Below are 21,393 nucleotides of genomic sequence, written 5' to 3' on the forward strand. Positions count from 1 at the left end.
TTGTAACTTGTTTTTGAAAAGTGCTCGACAAATAAAGATTATTAAGTAAGGAGACGCTGTTGCAACTTCACTTTGAGGTTTAGGCTTACAAGACGGATGTACTTTTTTGCTAAATGTTATGCTAGTAAACAACTTTAATGTGCATGACTACAACATACGAAATAAGAAATAACAATTTTCCTAGTTAATAAAACCCACCCTTCATCATTTCAATACACACAGGGCTTGTGCTTTTACAGCCTTACTTGTTGTGGTGTGAGTAGTTTATGGTGGTTAGTGTTAGCTAATTAGCCAGATGTCGCTGTGACATTAATGAGTCAGTACGCTGACTTAATGACTCTTCATGACATGCTTTTCTTCACTTTGTAAAAAAGTAGTTTTGATGCGAGCAGGTGGTACGTGTTGCTAAAGCTTTGGAAGGTATTATTACAGTAGTTTTGTTGTTTTGTATGTAGATATATACTGTAGGTCATTATTTCTGATGGCAGAATAGATAGAACCTGAAAATACATAATTCCAAAATGGTAGTCACACCAAATAAACAGCCTAAAGTAGCAATTTTTGTTTAATAGTGGTTTGTTAACATGAAAGCAGTTACCAACAAACTGAATTAGAGTTAATAGTGGATTGTATTTCAGCATAACTACCAGTAATGGAGCCATTTTGCCACTGAAAGAAACCAAAAACCAGAGGAGTACCATTGAATGTGGCTGGTGTCCAATCTGTATCAGCACAGAAACAATCCTATTAACGTATTTTATCTCAGAGCAGCCATTGTTCCTGAGGCAGACTGGAAAAGTGGCTTAGAGGCGTAAACATGAAAGTCACCTTCTAACCATTCTGTGGCAATAAATCTCTAAACAGGCATTCATATCATGTAATTACACACATGATTATAGCTGTAGTATCTCTCCTAACATATTTCAGCAGCTACTGCTGATACATCGCTATCAGTAGATGTCCCAGTGACCTTGGCGTGGTGTTCAGATCAGCGGGTTGCTCCATTGGTCATTGGCACACTTTTGTCCTCCTGTCTCTTATCTACACGGTAAGACAAGACAAAATATTAGTCTCTATAAAATTACAACTATTTAACTCATAACTCTTGTTTTACCTGGTGTTACTGGCAAATGGTGAATGTCCACTGTCGGTGCTCCCAGTGCTAAACACCACCCTCAGTAATGTAGGACACTTTGTGTCAGATGGTCTCTCCATTTATCATCCATTATGACAAATTTAGTCACTGCCGCCCAAGCATCTTTTTTCTGTACTGTAGAGTAAGATAAGATAAAACAGGGAAAGCGGAGACCACAATGATTAATTCATCCTCTATGTTTTTATTCGGTGAGGAAACTTGTAGGTAATTTGCAGATGGCAAATCTGTCAAATGTGTTATTTCTCAGTTGTTGTTGCAGATGCTAGAATTTTTATTAGGTTTAACTTGAACTCTACTTTGGATAGTTGAATTGCTCATCTTCCCACAATCTTCCACAAAATTGTTGGATTATCTCATTAAGTGCATTGGCCATGTGGGTGTAGCTTGTAGGAAGTTCACCAAAGTTGAATGCAAAGAAAAAGATATAATATGGATACTTTTGATGCATTTGGACATGAGGAGAAGGAAATATAAAAGTATGAGCTTACCCTGACAATCTAAAAGCACCTACATGCTGCGGGGTTCAACCTGTGAAAGAGCTCTGTACTTTCATCATTATTGAACTATCATTCATTATTATTCGCACCGTTTGATAACTTATTGTCAACATCTTGGGCTGCTGATCACTGGGGAAATGGAGCATGCCCAGCTTCCTCCACCATATCAGTAAAAAACGTGGATGCTCACTGCTTCCCAAATTGCATGAAAAATGCTGATGACTAAATAGCCTCATAGACCTGCACGACCTGCTTACCGAACGAGGCTCACTGATGATAAACACCACAACGAACTCCTGCTTGAGGGCAAGAAATTATTTTAACTGGCACCCTGTAGCTAGTCACTGGAAATCAACCTGATATGTAGATGATGATGATGAATAATTTTAAGTGCAGTCCTGCCAAATAACAAATCTACAAAAATAAGTTTAATCTGTACTGAAAAAAGAGTGACTCATTTTTATTATTTTTTATTCAGAAGATTTAATTTTCAGTTTATTTGTTACTTTGTGCTGTGGACTGCAGGCGACCTCATTGACTACATTTAGAACAAAAGCATAAACATTTTCAAGTTTAAGCTGCTCTAATGAATATTTTTCACTGATAAGAGCAGTATGTGTAAAAACAGCTAAAAGGTGAGTGAATATTACATTTACATGCATCAGGACACAAACCACCTTAAATTAATGATAATGCTGCTCCATCTGCTCAATTTGTAAACATAGCACCAAAGTCAATTAATGCAGGTTTAAAGAATCTAAACACGTCCCTAACACACACAGCACACACACTGTACCTCTACTGGAGAAGATTACTTGGTTGGCTAATTCAATCAAGATTCTTCAGAGTGACACAAATGTGTGTTCATATTATTTATATATTACTGAAATCTAAGATGTTCTACACTGTTTGTTCAACCGGGGAATATGGCTAAATTTGACATGCTTGGCTTAAAATCTCGGCTATCTGCCTCACTGATGTAAATGATATCTGCAACTCAAAAAAAAGGGTTAAAAGGGGATGTGTGTAAATGGTGCATGATACATTTCAAGAGCAAATTGAATTAAAAGTTTTTTCTCTCTTTCAGTTCACTATTAAATTGAAGGACAAGATGAACATATTTAATCCTTCCATTACACACTGCCCAGAAAAACAACTCGAGAAATTAGCTGTTACAGTGAGACACCAGTTGGTGTTAGCCATATGCAAATTCATGTTCCCTCTATTTCGATAGTAAATCATGCCCACACAGAACAGGAGAGAAATGCTGCTGGACAAGAGTGGGAAGTGAGCCTATCAGAGGAGGAATCTCTTTCACAATCGGTGCTGGCTTTAAATACCTCTGTTTAATTGCTGTGTCATGACAGGATAATTACCACTGTCATTTCAACCGTTCAAGGGGACTAACAGGCCTGCAGACTACCTAACACTTTTTGCCTGGCTGCATGGAATTGTTGTTGCTAGTTTGTAGCAAAATGATGTTAAAATAAAATGAACGTAACCGTCTGGGTGGCATTTGAAGATATGTGGGTATGAACATTAATAGAGGGAGAAATGTACTGCCTCAAAGCTGATTCCAGCTTTGGTTGACACTTGTTCATGTGTGCTAATGTACTCCTCACACCTTGAAAGACCAAAGCAACACCATCCACGTGTCAGACGTGCAATGGTTTCAACAACTTTGAAATTCAGACTGGATATGACTACATTCAGATCATTACACTGCTGTGCATCGCTGGGCATTTCACAGCTTTTGCCAAAGTTGCCATGTTGTAAAACTATGTCAATAATTGTATGTAAAAAGTTATACTCTTTTAAGTTATGTAGTCTCTAATAAATAAACTGATGCAGTTGTCCTGAGGCTTTGTTGAAAACCTCTGCACACATTAGGAATGCAGTGTGTAAAATCTGCATTTTAAATGTGATTACTAAGACATTCTGCATGACTTCATATCAACATCAGCTGTCCCGAGTGCAGGACACATGGCTGACAGCTCCTTGAAACGCAGCAACAAAAATACATTAGTTAAAGCATGCAGGGCGCTCAGTTTGATGGATAAAGAAGTATTAAGAAATGAGTTATAATAGTTGTGCGATTCACACGGACTGAAGAAATCTGCATGTTTTACAGAATTCTTGGCTGGCTGCGATTTCATGTTCCTCTGCTCAGCTTAAGTGGTCCATGGAGCTGGATGCATTTCAGGTGCTAAAAGGAGAAAGGTGAGAGGCAATAGAAACATGCATAAGCCATCATTGATAGAAAGGGCTTTGGGAATGTGCTTTGCAGTGTAGTGTTGGAACAAAAGCAGATCAATAACTATATAGTCAATAACCTTTCCACAAAGGACATCACATGTTACACAGCATTTTGTCACAAAGCAGTGTCGAGGATGAAAAACAACAAAGAAAAGTCCATAATCATTTCCTCTGGAAATGAAAGACAATATTTTAGCTTTGGGTGTAATTTATTTATTGCAGTTATTAGCATCTTGAATTACCCTTGATAACTCAGTATAAAGTCTATTTGCAGTTATTAATCATTAATACTTGAAGTGCATAGAATCCATCGTACAGAAAAAGGAAGCGAGATTTCTAATTAAGGCATTAAAGAAATAGTAAATACTAATAAAAAGTTGTCAAGTAGAAAAAGAAAATATAAAATATAAATATAAAAATATAAAGTGTGGAAATGTACAGTGTTTTACAGATGTGTAATGAATAAGTAATAACATTTAATATTAATAATGTTGAGGGATAGTTGGATGTAAATCCTTAAAAACTGCAGTATTGGGAAAGAATAAGTTGCACGTTATGGCACACAAGAATTGCCTTTTCAAGGTCTACTTAATGTCTAAAGAGAGGAGTTAAAGAGTTTGATGGCTACAGACTGGAATGACTTCCTGTGGTGCATTTTAGGGGGATGAGGCTTGCACTGCAAGTGCTCCTGTGTTTGAACAGCATGCCTTGGAGTGGGTGGGGGACATTGTCCAAGATGACATGTAGCTTGGACAGCATCCTCCTCTCTGACACCACCAACAGAGAGTCCAGCTCCACCCCCACAACGTCACTGGCCTTGCGGATCAGTTTGTTGAGTCTGTTAGCGTCCGCTACCCTTAGCCTGCTGCCCCAGCATGCAACAGCAAACAGGATAGCACTGGCCACCACAGACTCATAAAACACCCTCAGCATCGTCCGGCAGATGTTGAAGGACCTCAGCTTCCTCAAAAAATAGAGAGGCTCTGGCCCTTCCAGTAGAGTGATCTTGGCCCAGTTCAGTTTATTATCACTCAGCACTCCCAGGTTTTTGTAGTCCTCCACAATGTCCACTGAGCCCTGGGTGGAAGCAGGGGTCACTGGTGCCATGGCCTTCCTTTGATCCACCACGAGCTCCTTAGTCTTTGTCACATAATGCTGCAGATGGTTCTACTCACACCATCTGAAAAAATTACCCATCATACTCAGTCTCATCCCAATTTAACAGTTATCTCAGTTTAGCTGTAACTATAAAATGGCTGAAAATAAAAAAAAGACAGTAAGTAGTATGTCATGATACATGGAATAACATTTTGATTCTTTGTTCAGCACTGGTGGAGCCCTGTGACCTGTGACTGCCTTCTGCCACCCACTGCTGGACCTCTTTAGCCCTTAAATACATTAACTTCTAAATGATTCCTCAGTTAAACCCCCCTGCTCACCTCTATGGGTTCACTGCCATGTGCAACGACTCAGTCAGAATATGGTTCACCTCGCATTTGAGTTTTTGCTCTTGAGCACATCTGCACTGCACATGATTTCAATAAAACAGGAGATTTGTGTATTTTGATTGGGCAGATCATTCTTGCACGATACAGCATGGCTGAGACAAACAACATTCTGAGTGTTAGAGCTCATGAGATTTTCACACCCAACTGTGGTTCAGATGTAAATAAGGTTGTTGAAATGGAGATATTTACTGGCAGGGCTGAACTCAGCAGGGCTACTTCAAAAATACATAAAATAGCTTTTCAGTCTAAATGAGGTGTGTTGATTAGAATACAACACCCCTCATCAAGAATCAGAAACACTGCAGATCCAACAGTTGGTTCTTCTATTTATAGCTTCGGAACAGAGTTATTACCAGAAGGTACTTTTCACATATATGGTCTGGATTGTCTAGGAGCAAAGAAATATCATAAATCAATGACTGCAGTTGTATTTGCCGAAATGCTTTGACACACATTTTCTTTTTTATGAGATATGTTGATTATGCAAATTCTTCCAAAAGATTACCCCAATAACAAAATGTTCTTTGTTATTTTATTTATCCAGCCAGCCTGGATATTTATCTTCTAAATGCTTCAGTGCTGCGCAGACTCCATAAAACAAGATTCAAGATTGTATGGCCATCTAGTGGATAAATGATGCATTACAAACAGTCCAAGACAGTGGTGATAAAAATGGCACAGTACAGTACATAAAGGTAAGTCACCTAATCACTTCATTGATACCTATCATTCTAAGTCTGATCGGATATTTATTTGACATTTATTGGGGTAGGTTATTATGGTATGTAGGAGAGGGCGCCTTTTACATTTCTCTGCCCAGGGCCACTTTGTGCCATAATCCATCCAGTCTTCCAATAAATATTTTTGTTGGAGTGAAACTGCTTTCTAGTCTGTACTGTGAAAAAGTGACTTTCTTGATCACATCAAAAGTGTTTCAAATCAAACGATGAATATGTTTTTTGTTTGTTTGAGCATAGTGTTCATGTAGTAATTTTAAAACATGACAATGAGCTTGTAGCTTTATTATTGTAGTCCACTACAAGGTCCACTTACTGGAAATTTTCCACAGCTTTCAACCACATCTCTTGGCCCTCTTTAAAGAACGTAATGAATGAATTGTCCTGGAGAAGGTTCAGTTGTTATCGCATGACCTAAGTATAACATTTTAGTCACATGATATCAGGATCATGTCAACGCATGTTTGTCTGTGGTCAAATGATACAAGGCGCAAACTGGGCTCTGGAAAAAATAAAGCTCAAGGAATATATTTAAAGCTCATTACGTCAATAATCTCAAGTCAAGTGTCCACTTACTATCTTTGTGGGAGATTTCAACTGTTTCTCATAGTGAACAGAGTTGGCTCAAGTGTGACCTGATATTGTGACACCATGTAGGGGTTGATGAACAGATTAGGTAGAGGAACATTGTAAAGGAGGACGGGGACACTCCTTCCAGTTTTCCTATTATTTCTTTAATTATTCTCTGAATGGAAAGCAAATTACTAATTTATATTATCCAATAAAACCCGAACTCAGCATGCATGGCTGAGCCCCTTTCAAGTCAACTATGGTGCTTGGTGACTGCACAGAGGACATGGGTTCTAGGATGTCCACTGATTTGGCTCTTAAAGTTCTTAATGTATAAAGAAAGGCATGGGGAGAAAATGTGGCCAGCTGTTTCAAGGTCCATGCAACCGCACTCATGCAATTCCAGTAGAGCTCAAGGTTTGATTAACGAATGGGCAAACCTGGCAGCTATATCCCGGGGCCACATATCACATGAATGGCCACAAATTGACAGCTCCTCCCCGGACTACACTACCCGTCATACACCAGCCTTTGCGTATGTTGACACGATTGGCTGACGTAACCCTGCCTCTAATACTCCCCTCCCAGTCCTCGGGTTACCTGACATGTTTTACTGCGGAGAGCTCGCCAAGAACCCGTAACAACCCCGGAGCTGTCAGAAAATAATAACATGGCCACTCACGCCAGCATGTGCTGCCGTTTATTTAACGGTCATAGCAGTTTAACTCATTTCAGAAAACTCTTCGCACAGTGCGTAAATGGGAACACCCAGCGACTCTATTCCAGTGCTACGCACAAGGAAAATGAGCTTGAACTTGGAAACTCGACTTTATCTAACGCGACTCCCAACTTCGCCGCATCTATGAAAACCAGGTCAAGAGAGGTAAATACTGACATCGCCAAGTTATACTTGGTGCTGGGGTTTTCACCGCGAATGTGTAATTAATCACAGGCTAATTGCTGGATTATTAGCTAACATTAGTGGACGTTAATAAATGAAGGCGTGTGAGGTGAGGAGTTGTGTCAGTTTGTACATAGCTTAGCCACAACCTCTGTCCACTTAAGGGCCCGATAAAGGCTAAACTAGCAGCTAACTCTGTTAGAGATTAGCCTAGCGTTACATATTAAACCAGCAAGTTAATGCCCGGAACCCTGGAGGACACCAGGAATATCCATTTTACACCGTACATGTTTTCCCTTTATTACTTTTAATTCATTACAAAGGATTCTGTACAGTAAGTTACAATCCTCATCATCACTAAGTTACCTCAGCTGCTTTTATCAATAGTTTGCAAAAGGTTGCTGAGATTTAAAATGATCTCATAATGTGCCCTGAGGAACTAAACTTACTTCCATCAGCCGGAAAACTTTATTTCCTTTAAACACAAATGTAGGTTTATATTTAGGTTGGGTCACGAGAAGATATTTTAACACTAATTTTGAATATTCAATACTGAAATATATGAGTGGGGCGTCTGGGGTCCCTCCCCCATCAGATTTGGAGCATTATACACTTAATTTACTGCATTCTGAAAACATTTTCTGCACCAGTTTATGGTGTAAATGTCTTCATTTATATTAAGGGAAACACAAAATTCAGGTGGCAGGCAGGTGACATTTCAAAATATAAATGTAATAAATGAAATAAAATGCAGTAATCACTAGCTTACAAAAAAGTAAGCTAGTGATTGCACATAGACATTGCACATTTGTTTCTTCTATATTACTATTATTATTGCATTTGCAACATTGCATGTTTTGCAAGCATTTTCATTTGTTATTTAACGTTTGTTGTTGCAAGCTATTTTTCACTTATAACAAATGCTTTAAAAAAAGTCAAAAATCAAAAACAAAATCAGCCATTTCAAAAATTTCCTTGTGTAGATGACACCTTTGCATCTCTGTGTGGCTTGTTAAAAGGGAGTTGGTCCTTGCCACTGTCGCCAAGTGCTTGCTCATAGTGGGAATTGTTGGTTCTAAATAACATTATAAACAGTACAGTCTAGACCTACTGTATATGAAGTGCATTGAGACTGCCTGGTTTAGGTTCTTGTACTGAATGATGGGGTGAATGAACTAGGAAAAATATTTTCCTAAAGTGTTGTCAAAGGTCTTTCTGAGAAGCAAAAATGGCTGTTGTTGAAATGAGTTTGGGGCTTTTAGAATCATAATATATATATATATATATATATATATATATATATATAGATGACTGTTTTCTACATACAAATACACGAGGATGCATAGATATTCTGTATCTTGCTGGGTCCTGTGATTAACGTTAGTGTGTTTAACCTACCGCAGAGTCACGTGCTTGGATTTCAACTGATAACGGTTGACATAACAGCGGCCCACCTTTGACAGTCAAAGGTCATGTGCCATTCAAAAAGCCATGTGCAACTCCCTCAGTGTATCTGACTTAGCAAAGCCTTTTAATGTGTTGATAGTTTTATTTAAATGTTGCCAAGTCAGGCTTATCCCAGAAATAGTGTAAAAGTGTTTTGTATCATGCAAAAAATATAGATGGTTTTAAAATCGGTGTCCCTGCAGATTCAGCCTCAGACCAAGGCACCAATATTCTTTGACAGTGCATAAATGTCGATAACATAAATGTTTATTTAACAACAGAAGAAATCTTGATTTTGATGCAAAATAATATTGCGAAAAAAGACATAGTAATGCCATTGTTTATGTGTCACATCAGTTACACTGTGGCATATTCTTGTTGTCTGTATCCGCAGGAGAGAGTCAGAGACCACAGCATACTACCCTTTTCAGCCTTTTTGACTGACAACTTTGGCCGGAGGCACAGCTACCTGCGAATCTCCCTGACTGAGAAATGCAACCTGCGCTGTGAGTAGATGTGTCCTCAGCCACTTTGGTTTATGTTTCCTGATGCTTATTTTGAAGAAGATACTTGAAGAAACCACATGCAGTAATAATAAATCTGCTGCTGCTACTATAACCACTTTCACCACCACAACTATTACTGATGGTGTTTGATTTCTCTGATCTTCATGGAAATGCCATTTTCCCTTTAGAGGTTCGAGATCAGCTGCAGAAAAACTTCTGAAGCTGGTGGGGATTCAAAGTTGCTATAGCAGTGGGCTGCTTGTTGACAAGACTGCAGAACTTTTGTCATGTGATTGAAGAACACTCATTCCAAGCATCATGAGATTTTTGCTGTGTCTCAATTCGGGTACTTCCTTGAGTATACTAACATGCAGTACACTGCGTACACTATGTACTTACTTGCTTAGTGCGTTAATTTCGACAGGGTAGTGTCTCAAATCAAACACTGCTGTGGTGCACTAACCGGAAATGACTATCGCAGGACTGCGCAATACCCCCAGCACAGAGGCTGCCTGCAGAGCTCCAAAATAACAGCCAGCTTTATCACGCAAAATAAAATGCTCAGATCAGGTTTATTGCCAAGTTTAAACTTACAATTAATTTGCTTTGATATATTGTGCATAAATAAGAATAATATAAAATAAAAGCAATAGAAAGCAAGTATTGTAACCACAACTGTAAACTAACAATGTAATGTCTAATAATAATAATAATAATAATAATAATAACAATAATAATAAAGTAACGACAGTCCTCTTTTCATACTATGTCTGTTATTTATTTATTTATTTTTTGAGGTTTACTAGACCAAGAATTTTCTGTAGGTCCGGAGCTGCAATTCCAGGAACCTTGTTTACTTTGATACTGCCAGCTAGCTGACCGGCTACCTAGCTATGTTACTCTTTACAGCCCCCCGAAGACAATTACCCTTACCACAACCACCACCGAGTGTGTGCCTATAAAGTTATTGATTATATGCATGTTGACCGGTTAACTCTACAGCTGCGCACATCGGCCTCATGGCCAGAGCCGATGCTGCCTAAATTTCCATTGTACAAGTTGGATAATGGAACAAGCCGAAGGCTTTGGTGTGCTATATTGCCTTGCCCGTCTTTATTCAAAGCGATAGTTACACAGCCATAATGCTAACATTGTTTAGGCAGCATCGGCTCTAAACTGGTGCAGGTCAGATAAACCTGTTCATCACTAGGCGCAGTATAATCTCAACAGTAAGGAACATACACTAACGACAACCGATAATGTCCTTTAACACATTAGAGAAGTTAATAACTGAGTGACATGCAGTCATTCTCTGGAAAAAGGATTAGAGCGACAGCACAATCATTTTCATTTAATATATTGGTGTATGAAAAGTGTATTGATTTTTGTATTGACTGCATTCTTTCAAAATATTCTGGTAAATGGTGAGCAGAGGAAAATCATCAAACAGAAGGATTTTATAAGGCTACATTAATTTTAATAACCATTTTCTTCTCTTCCCATTTTCAGGTCAGTACTGCATGCCGGAGGAGGGGGTGAAGCTTACACCACGGGGCCAGCTGCTTTCCACCTCGGAGGTACTGACCCTGGCTCGCCTCTTCGTCCAGGAGGGGGTGGAGAAAATCCGCCTCACTGGAGGAGAGCCCCTCATCAGACCTGATGTGCTGGATATCATCAGTAAGGAACTAGGGGGAAATGTAGCTGATAGTGGCTTGTTAATGTAACTTGTATTAAGGTGTGTTGTCCTTTGTGATTCTGGTATGCTGCCTGTCACATTAATTAACTATCATTTATATGGAAACATGGGTGTGTCCACTAAGCCTTAAGATTGCGTTTTCTTTTAAAAAAAATCTTAGAGTCAGGAATAGAAAGCTGTCGTGGTGCACACAAGCTGCTTTATGCAATTTACAATATGCCTAAGTGGATGTAGTGACAGTTAAGAGGAATGATTCAGCATTTGGTATCCAAGGCATCAGTGATTCATGTTCTAACTCGGTTGACTAGACTAGAGCTTTTCTGAGTGAGGAGCAGGGCTGATTTTCCATGCATGCCTTCAGCTTAAGACATACAGTAGGTGTGGAAGGGACAACGATTTGTTACACCACAGCTGTGTGCTTAGTTTTATGACGTATTATTACATCACTTTAATTTTTACAGCCTGATTTGTAGATTAACCGCTGAACCACTCAACCCTCGACCACTGAAGATGTTCTGAGACTAAAGGTGCTTGTGGCAGCAACATTAAACCATGTCATATGAACGGACAAAGCAATGTGGTGTGACCAATGGGTAATGTCTTTGTAGAAAAACTGTGTCATGTGATAAGCCACCACTGTGACCTCACATGACCCTCATTAAATTTTACTGGAGTGAAACATTTGCATTAAGAGGAAACTTTATCCGGATTTTTAATTTCCTCTGTTTGTTGTTCTTTTCTGACAATGCACTGTTTTTTTTAAACCTGGTTTAAACCTTGGCCGAAGGATTGGTGTTGGGGTTCATTTTTAAATGTCATGGTGCTTACATGAAATTATACATTATACATATTATACATAGGTTAGCTAGGTCCCCAATCTTTTGTAATGTAGGTGTTACTTACTTTATGTCTTCATATGCAATTCTCATGCAGTTGAGAGTGAGTGGGAAATACTGACCAACAGTATTAACTAATTAAGTCTGACATTATAAGCATAACTTGTAATTTGAGGTATATTTATTTATTTTTTTTGTAAATTAAAGGGGAACTCCGATTTTTTGACATCAGAGTCTGTTCACAGGTTTGGTACTTACTTACTATTTGTGCATATGTGAACAAACATTGTGTTTTCAGAGGGAGCTGTCTGATAAATTGCCTCAAGTGATGTCACTTTAGTCAGCGTTGGTTGGGGCTGAAGAGTACTAGTTTTAAAATGAGAAAATCTAGGGTGTTGAGTTTAATAGAAGTAAGTTTACCGGACCTCTGCAGGGAGCAGTGGTGGCCTAAAGGTTAGAGAAGCGAGCTTGTGACCAGGAGACGGGTTCAATCCCCAGACCGGCAGGATAAATCTGGATGTGCAAAGTAAAGCAAACAGTGCCCTCCCTCATTTACCACCAATGAGGTGCCCTTGAGTAAAGCCCTGACCCCAACTGCTCCATCTGCTCAGTGGCCTGCAGACCAGGCTGCGGTTGTACTGGGTATATCTAGTATATATACTTGAATAAATAAAGGTTAAATAAAAATTAAATAAAAAAAATGTAGCCCGCACCCCAGCTCTGGATGAGACAGCTCGAGGATACATTAGCCTCTACTAGCGTAATGTGCCCAAATCTCCCAACAGTTGCATTGTGTTTTGACAAGGAAGAAGAAAAAAATCTATATCTTTGGTTGTGCACAATGTTTTTGATCAATTTAAACTGTCCATGAGTCTAACAATGTTTCATAAGTGCAATGCTGTATTGGTAGAGTACCCCTTTCAAAATTGTCCCAATTTACTGTATGTCAATATTAAACAGAACTTGATCAACTGCCAGGTCAGATACGTCAGCTATTTTCTTATTACCACTTTCACTCTTCAATCTAAAGGGGCTAACTTAAGTTTTGTGAGTTAGCTCAGATAGCTATGCAGCAGTTACACCAGGCATATACTGGATGTAAACATTTAGCATTACAGTTTTCTCTCTTCTACAGCAGAACTTAGGAAGTTGGAAGGCCTGAAAGCCATTGCAGTGACAACCAACGGCATGAACTTGGCCAGGCTTCTGCCTAAGCTGAAAGATGCTGGCCTCGACCTGGTTAACATCAGCCTGGATTCACTGGTCCCTGCCAAATTTGAGTTTATCGTCAGGCGGAAAGGTACGAGAAAGTATTTGACCCATAATGTCGGCTGCAAAACTTACTTAAAGGAAGTTTAAGTTATTGAAGCTTACAATGTAAATGGTTTTATACAAAGCGCTTTACAATTTTGCCTCTCATTCACCCATTCACAAACACATTCACTTACCGATGCCCGTGATTTTACTGTGCAAGGTGCTGGCCTGACCATCACGAGCAATTCTACCTTCTGAGCCACAGCCATTCAATGTAATAAGAGTGTCAGTTTGATGCTGTAGTTTAAGTGTGCTTAACTGCTTAACTGTGGCTTGTGTGATGAATGTGAAGTTGTATATTGTCATTACTGGAGTCTCAATGCAAAGTTTTCATCACACTCCAAGTAGCTGGTGTTTAGTCCTCAAGTTTCTTTGAGACTGTTTAGAGCCATTATGTCTAGAAAATGGTGTAACTGTGTTAGCTTGGTTTTGCTGTTGCGGTTCTTCTTGTCCATCCAAAACCACAAGTTGTTGATAGCTTAAATCAATACTGTGTATATGTCGCTGTTGTTGTGGGTCAATGCCACTAGGTTACCGAAGGAGCCTGGAAGCTGTAAACGCACATGGAGTGGAGGTGACAGCAGGGCAGAGCTCTGGGTGGTTGGTGTACGGAAGGTAGACACAGATGGGCCGACTGAGATCAAATGAAGGAGAGAAAAAGGAGAGATGCCAGTACTGTCATGTGTTTGTCTTAAGTTTAAAGGGTTAGCAGACATTAGGTCTGTATATACAGCCTAAAAAAAGTTATCTCTTAGCCTTCAGTAAGCTTATTTAGGATTTTAAGTTGCATTTAATTGCAATTATGAAAATCCTAGATGAAACATGAATCTAACCTCCTACAGAAAAGCCCGCAGGCCAGTGTAAGTCTATCTGGATTTGTGGGGTTTGTGGAGATGAAAACAAAAGAGGAGCCTGTCCTTGACTGTTTGCAGTTAAAAAAGCTCTGGCTGTTGCTGAGGGATTAGTTGTAGATGTTTATAAATAAGTGGTTTGTGGCATAGCATGGGCTTAGTCAGATGTTAAAAGGCAGAGAACAGAGAAAAGTTGCAAAGCTTCCCTCCAATCACACGCCATCTTCACCTCAGATGAACAGAGAATTCATAGATAATCAAGGTATAATTAATCTGTTAATTGCAAAAGTTGAAACATTTCATCATCAATTTCTATTTCTTTTTTCCAGGGTTTCACAAGGTCATGGAGGGCATTGATAAAGCCATCGAAATGGGCTACAACCCTGTCAAGGTATTTTGTTCGTCTTTTTAAACTTTTGTTGTCCTAGAAATGTTAACTATATTTTTGTTAAATTAGAAAAAAGTGTCTTTTTGTGTGTATTTTTTTGTTTGTTTGTAACTGATGGATATCCAGTATGGAGGATTTTTACTTCAAAACTGAAACATAATTGGAATAAATAAGAAGACTTGATGCTAAAATGTGACCAAGAACTATTTTTAGTGAAATTTTTGGAATCAGTAGTGATAAGGGTCTCTCAATCATGGTTTTTAATGTTTTTAAATATTAATGGATAGGTGTATTTATTATTGGAGTAATGCAAAATATTCCTCTCTATGCCTAAGCGCTGTTGCAGAATACTAAATGTAATATTTTATTCACGCCCTGACATTGTGCTCACAAAAAGTTGGAGAATCACTGTGCAAACTAACGCTGGAGTTTATGGTATGTTTTTATAGTATCCATCTTTAGAAGAGAAAGACTGATTGAGGAATAGTTCAGATATGGAAGAAAACTGCAGGATTACTGTTGCTGCTTCACATTCTTTGTCAGATCCTAAAGACAACAAGACAGCACCACAGGCACTTTTATTTCATCAAATGGAAAAGTCTTGCAGCTACATATCATCACTGGCCTGTTGTTGTCTGCTGCCCTCTGTAGGTTAACTGTGTGGTCATGCGAGGCCTCAATGAGGATGAGCTGCTAGATTTTGTGGCGCTGACAGAGAAGAAGCCTCTGGAGGTGCGCTTCATTGAGTACATGCCCTTCGATGGTGAGTGCTCACTTCCCACGATGTCCTATTACACAGATCTGCAAAAGGTATCTGAAGAGTCAGATTATGTTACTGGGCCTTTTTCATGCATTATTTATACATTGTCTAGACATGTAAATATATTTAAATATGAATGCAGTATGGAAAATGCTGTATAATTCTGCCTACAATGCCCATTGCTGCAGCAGGTCTAAACAAATCCAGTTGAATATTTACTATACAGTGTTCTATACAGGTAATTCTTAAGAGCCAAGTAACAACAATAAAATGGTATAATTAAAATGAATGCAGTGTTTTATCATGGTATAACATGTTGGCCACTCAGCTCAGTGTGAGGTTTATATTGTGTTTAAGTGTTAAATATGCCCCTTTTCATCCCCTTTCCTTCTGAAGACAATAGTTTCTCTTCAGTTTTGCATGCAGAAACATTACGGACATGCTACTAAACACAAAAGTCACTGGTTGTTGGATTGTCGGTCAGCTTGTGATATGCTGCACCCTATTCTGACCCACGCTGCTTCTTCTCCACTCTGAAGGCAACAAGTGGAACTTTAAGAAGATGGTGAGTTACCAGGAGATGCTGGACCGCATCAAGCAGCAGTGGCCCAATTTGGAAATGCTTCAAACTGGACACACGGACACTGCCAAGGTCAGTGTTTTTTACTGGTCTATATTTCTGAAGTATTAATTTCCTCCTTTCAGGAGCTGGGAGACTGGCAAAGATGATTTATTTAGCATCCTGATTTTCCTGAAAAATAACTGAGGATGATGTTAGCACCCTTCATTCTTGTTTAAACTAGTGTACATTATTTAGATTGTTTCTATGAAATATTGTTTTGACAGTTGAAACTTCCCTCCGGCATATTATTGATTCCTTCTGATCACCTGTTAAGTCATTCAAACTTTACAATATGGTAGGGGTTTTCAAAGTCTGAGACTGTGGCGTCTAAGATAGAGCTTGCTTTGATTTGTTCAGTTCCTGGATGCCTATGGGATCATTATGTTATATGATCCTATAGACACTCAACTTTTGAGCCAAGGTAGCCTAGTACTGTTTATTAATTTCTGACACTGAGAAAGTGGGACAAACAGTCAGATTCCTTACTGAACTCTCTCTTTAACCAAATCACGCACATTTAAGCTATTTTATGTGATCTCCTTTTTGATAACTAATAATAATGTAATGAGTAATGTGATATTTCTTCACTTCCATTCACTAAGCCTCCCCTGAAACTGTTTGGAACCTCCCTGGGGGGACCCGGCTCCACTTTGAAAACACCTTGAATTATTAGTTTATTAATTAGTTGGGCATAAGAAAACTGAAATCAACAATCTTCTGACAAATCTTATTCATAGCCAGAACATGTGTCAGCCCCAAATCAAGCACTTCTTTTTTTAAAGAAATAATTGTTAGGGATAACTTTTTGACACTGTTTTCTGTCATATAACAGACATTTAAAGTGCCAGGTTTCAAAGGTCAGGTGGGCTTCATCACCTCCATGTCTGACCATTTCTGTGGCTCCTGCAACCGCTTGCGCATCACTGCAGATGGCAACCTCAAGGTAAAGCTGCAGTTCTTTGTTAAGCTTCAAGGGGTTGTTCGTGAGGTCTGTTTTTGTGTTAATGTAGCGCACACTGTGTGTGTGTGTGTGTGTGTGTCCACTCACAATTATAGATTAACATATTAGGTATAAATAATCTCATCCTTTCTTTGGTTTGGAACCATCCATGATTCAGTTTTAAATGACTTATCTGTCCTCCCTCTGGTCTGTTTTCTCTCAGGTGTGTTTGTTCGGGAACTCTGAAGTGTCCTTGAGAGATATCTTGCGCTCTGGGGCTTCAGATGAAGAGCTATTGCAAATCATTGGAGCTGCTGTGGGCAGGAAGAAGAAACAACACGCAGGTAGTTTATTTATCACACATGATTTATGGGATATATTCACAGATTCTTTAGGAGCTTGAAGTTCTATTGTAATGTCATATCTTTCTGTTTGAATCTTCAGGCATGTTCAGTATCTCTCAGATGAAGAACAGACCTATGATCCTCATTGGTGGGTGACATGGCTGTACGTACAAACCGCTCACACTCAGTTTGTTCTTTCACTGCTCAGCCCTGATTTATTTGTGATAGTTTGGTCATCAACACCTGTTTTTCTACATTTACTGCCTATTCATAGTAAATTATGCATCTTCAAGATACATTTACATTTGAACTAATACTGTGAATCTTCATCTAAATATGATTGTTTCTTTTTGTTTAACAGTATCCTTGACTCCAACAGGCACCGGATCCCAAAGGCCTTTGTCTCAGCCAAAGGCACAAGACAGCCTGAGAGCTTTCCCCATTGTTTCCCAGCTTACAAACAACACATTCCTCTCTCCAGCAGCAGCTCCTCACATGTGCCATCCAGACAGCAGGAGAGTCCTGAATAAAGAGGGTTTTTTGTGCCTTCCAGACTGCGCTGCTTCAACACAGGCAGCCCATTTTTGCTGCTCTACAACCTTAATGAATGGGGGTACGCATGATAGGTCACATATCAACAAATTAAAGCCCAATGCGACAGACAACCTCCACAGTGTAGCACCCCTTCACTCCTCTCAGTTTGATAAAGCTGTCAGTAGTTGTCACACTAAGACACAATGCACAAATGTCATGAGCTACATTAATGAAGACCGTCTCAGGTACGCACAAGCCAGGGGTCCCGATACTTTGAAGAGCCACTTACTCAGGACCCCAGGAACACCTACTTTTTGCACACTACTAATGAATGCCAAAATAAATCTTAAACACCACAATGTTAGACTGTGTCACAATCAGAGTTCCAGCGAAGACCCCAGTGTCAAACAGTTTGTGAGTGATCAGAACAAGTCAGGCACAAATGTCTCCAACACTCACCTGGATGAAGCCACCAAAGCCCAGCTGACGCATACAGACGCCCAGGGCCGGGCCACAATGGTGGATGTAGGGGGGAAAGTTCCCACATGTCGTATAGCCACAGCCCGCGCCACCATCATCTTGGGCCCCACTGCCTTTGGGCTGCTTCGGGATAACCAGCTGGCTAAGGGTGACGCCTTGGCCGTGGCACAGTTGGCCGGCATCATGGCTTCCAAGCAGACCTCAGCCCTCATCCCGCTCTGCCACTCGCTCCCCTTAGACCACGCCTCTGTCACGTTTGACCTTGACGAGCAGCAGAACGCCGCGGTCATCACAGCAACGTGTCGCACTACAGGCAGGACAGGAGTTGAGATGGAGGCTTTGACAGCCGTCACTGTTGCAGCGCTGACTGTCTATGACATGTGCAAGGCTGTGAGCCATGACATCATCATCACGGATGTAAAACTGGTCAGTAAGACGGGCGGGAAGAGGGACTTTCATCGTCATACTTGAGACCCCCCCACCAATGAATCTAATCCAGGAAAAGTGACTATTAATAAGCAACATTAAGACTGCACACATTTTTGCTGGAATTGTCATATTTTCCTGCAAACTAAGATTTATGCCATCAGAATAATGTGAAAGATTTTATAAACACATAAAAAATCCTACATTCCCCCATCCTGCCAAACTCAGCCAGTGGCTGACTTGATTGCCTGCTCCATCGACATTTTACCAGCAATCCTTACTTTATCTGTCACAGTATGAAACATGTTGTTTCAACAGTGTCCATGTTAACTTTAATTTAGCAGTGGTGCGCAAATCATCCCAGTGTTATACATTAGATTATTTATTCCCTGTAATAGAAATCTGATACAAGTGCAACAAGTGAAACGCATAGAACAAATTGGACGACTGCAGTGTTTGTTTTTGTCTCTAGAGGGCACTCAAGTGTTACATTTACAAGCCTCCCCAGAAGTCCTCCAGCAAAAAAAAAAAGCTCAAAGCTGGTCACATATTGAATGTAGTTATATTTATTGGCCTACATGAACTTTATAGATACTTCCATTTAGAATGAAGCTGTCACAGAAAGGATCAACAGCAGAGTAATGAGAGCAGAGAAGCGTACGTTTCAATGTCAATGTGGCTTTTTCCTAGGTCTGCTGCTAGACATCAGGTCTAACTGAAATATCACATCCTCTATATGTTCCTCTACTTACCTGCCTTGGATTTCTACAATTTATTGCACTGAGTATGAGGGTTATTTCAGTTGAATGAAATGTAACTTTTCTCAGAGATATTGCTTTCATCATTTTGTCAGTGATGGTAACTAGTAAAGAATTTACTCTGAATTTGGGCATTTACTGGATTTTATCTAGTTTTTATTCTTCTAATTCTGTAGTATACTGGAAACACTGGATATTTGTACTCACACCACATTACAGTAGGGGATGAGAGTAAGGTGACACCATTTATTAGTTGTGTTTTGTTTGCCCCCTCTTTACCCCCAGAAAGAACTTGATTTTGTTTCTTTGATTTGATGTTGGCTAAAAATGTATAATTATATGAAAAAGTGTCTAACTGCCTTGAGAAACAGATGCACCCTCCCATGTTTTGCATGTCACCTTCATTTTGTCAGTATTACTGCAGGTATGATTGTCTCTGGTCAGCACTGTAGGACAGGGGATCTCCCTTGTTGTCTTTGGAGAACTGAATATTGCTATTTTTGTAACCTAGCAAATGGTTGATTGTGTTCACTCTGCCTCTAGCTCAGAGGTTTTGTCAGTTACAACATAAAAGTGTGTTCCACGGTGTTATATTTGGTAATTAAAGAAAACAGACAATTCGTAGCTTTGTATCCCTGAGAACATCCATCATATTGTCTTAGGTTTGCTTTCCTTTAAAAAAAATTCTGTTACCAGTCCAAGACAGGTTGACCGTTATGTATCCATGTTCTGAATCACTGAGAGACTACCTTTTGCCAAGATAGGTGCAGTCACCTGGCTTGGAGGTCTGAAGTGCAGCAGTTGTTTTTAATGTTTTTACCAGTCTGAAATGAAAACACATAACTGTACGTACAGATTTCTCACACTTTGTTATATCGCCGGTGACTATGGGCTGATTATGTTTACAAGTCCAACTAACCTTGAACAATGAATATTGCTGCTTGCTCTGATTCCATTGCAGTTGTCTCTTATTTTACTTGGATAATGCCAATATTGCCTCGTGTTTATTTTCTCTCAGATGATTTTACAATCATATCAGAGGGCCAGGGTGGAGGTACATACAACCATGTGTCCGCCAATAAACATGTACTGTAGCAGTTTGTCCTTCCCTCTAATAATTTGATTATACTTGGAGTAAGTACAACTGTCATGTAAATGAAGTAACTTTTTTTAAACCTCATAACTTATATTAAGGTTGAGAAGACTGTACTGGAAAAATACAGTAGTAATTCACATTTTCAATTTTCACAGGGGTGTAGCTAATCTAATTATGATGGCTCTATCCGTAAAGTCCAGGTACAAATTCACTTAGGAAAAGCTGACCAATTCTACTATATTCTTGCCAAAAAGTCAAAATGAGGTACAGAGCACTGGGGACTGCTGGCTCACCCTGTGTGTTGCTTTTCTACAGGCAGATGAAGCTGGAGAAGATGTTAAAAGCCTTTGGTTTTAGTGATGGTGATGCACTGCCAGAAATAATGCAGTTATTATTCAATAAAATGGGAAATGGAAAAGACGGCCTTTTCTGTGATAGTAAGTGTATTTTTGAGGCTTAAGGACATAAATTATGTCAAAAACTAGAGTTAAATGTTAATATTGCCCTATTCACTATTATTAATAAGGTATTAAACTCAGTTGGTTACTATTTATCAATATATTTTTTAGTTTTCAAAATGAAGACAACTTTTAATGGCTTTTTTTGTTTTTTGTCACATTTTGTCACCTTGTGCATTCAGAATAAATTGATTATCTTGCATCTGAAGAGCTTATTCTACTCTTTTGTCAATGTCCGGGATTTATTTTTTTCAATCAGATAGGATCATTTTTAAAGTTAGAAGCTTTCCAATCCTAATATTGGACAGTTTTG

The 21,393-nt window shown here is 39.3% G+C and overlaps 1 protein-coding gene across 4 annotated transcripts; it reads left to right on the forward strand.

The window, feature by feature from the left end:
• Positions 1–7,315: 7,315 nt before the first annotated feature.
• On the forward strand, positions 7,316–21,282 carry mocs1 (molybdenum cofactor synthesis 1). 4 transcript variants are annotated; one of them, XM_038728450.1, is made up of 11 exons: positions 7,316–7,607; positions 9,466–9,577; positions 11,087–11,254; positions 13,245–13,409; positions 14,604–14,665; positions 15,314–15,425; positions 15,962–16,074; positions 16,877–16,987; positions 17,208–17,328; positions 17,429–17,476; positions 17,690–21,282. In XM_038728450.1, exons 1-11 carry the CDS (start codon positions 7,395–7,397, stop codon positions 18,811–18,813), a joined length of 2,349 nt encoding a protein of 782 aa, XP_038584378.1. In that variant the 5' UTR covers positions 7,316–7,394; the 3' UTR covers positions 18,814–21,282. The 4 variants fall into 4 exon arrangements, with proteins under 4 accessions (XP_038584378.1, XP_038584379.1, XP_038584381.1 ...); XM_038728451.1 differs by having other exon boundaries at positions 17,708–21,282; XM_038728453.1 differs by having other exon boundaries at positions 17,429–17,491; positions 17,708–17,846.
• The last annotated feature ends 111 nt before the right edge of the window (positions 21,283–21,393 follow it).

Source organism: Micropterus salmoides, unplaced genomic scaffold (genome assembly GCF_014851395.1).
Source record: "Micropterus salmoides isolate LMB-PRFRI ecotype aquatic unplaced genomic scaffold, ASM1485139v1 Ms_hic_scaffold_19, whole genome shotgun sequence".
Lineage (NCBI taxonomy): Eukaryota > Metazoa > Chordata > Actinopteri > Centrarchiformes > Centrarchidae > Micropterus > Micropterus salmoides.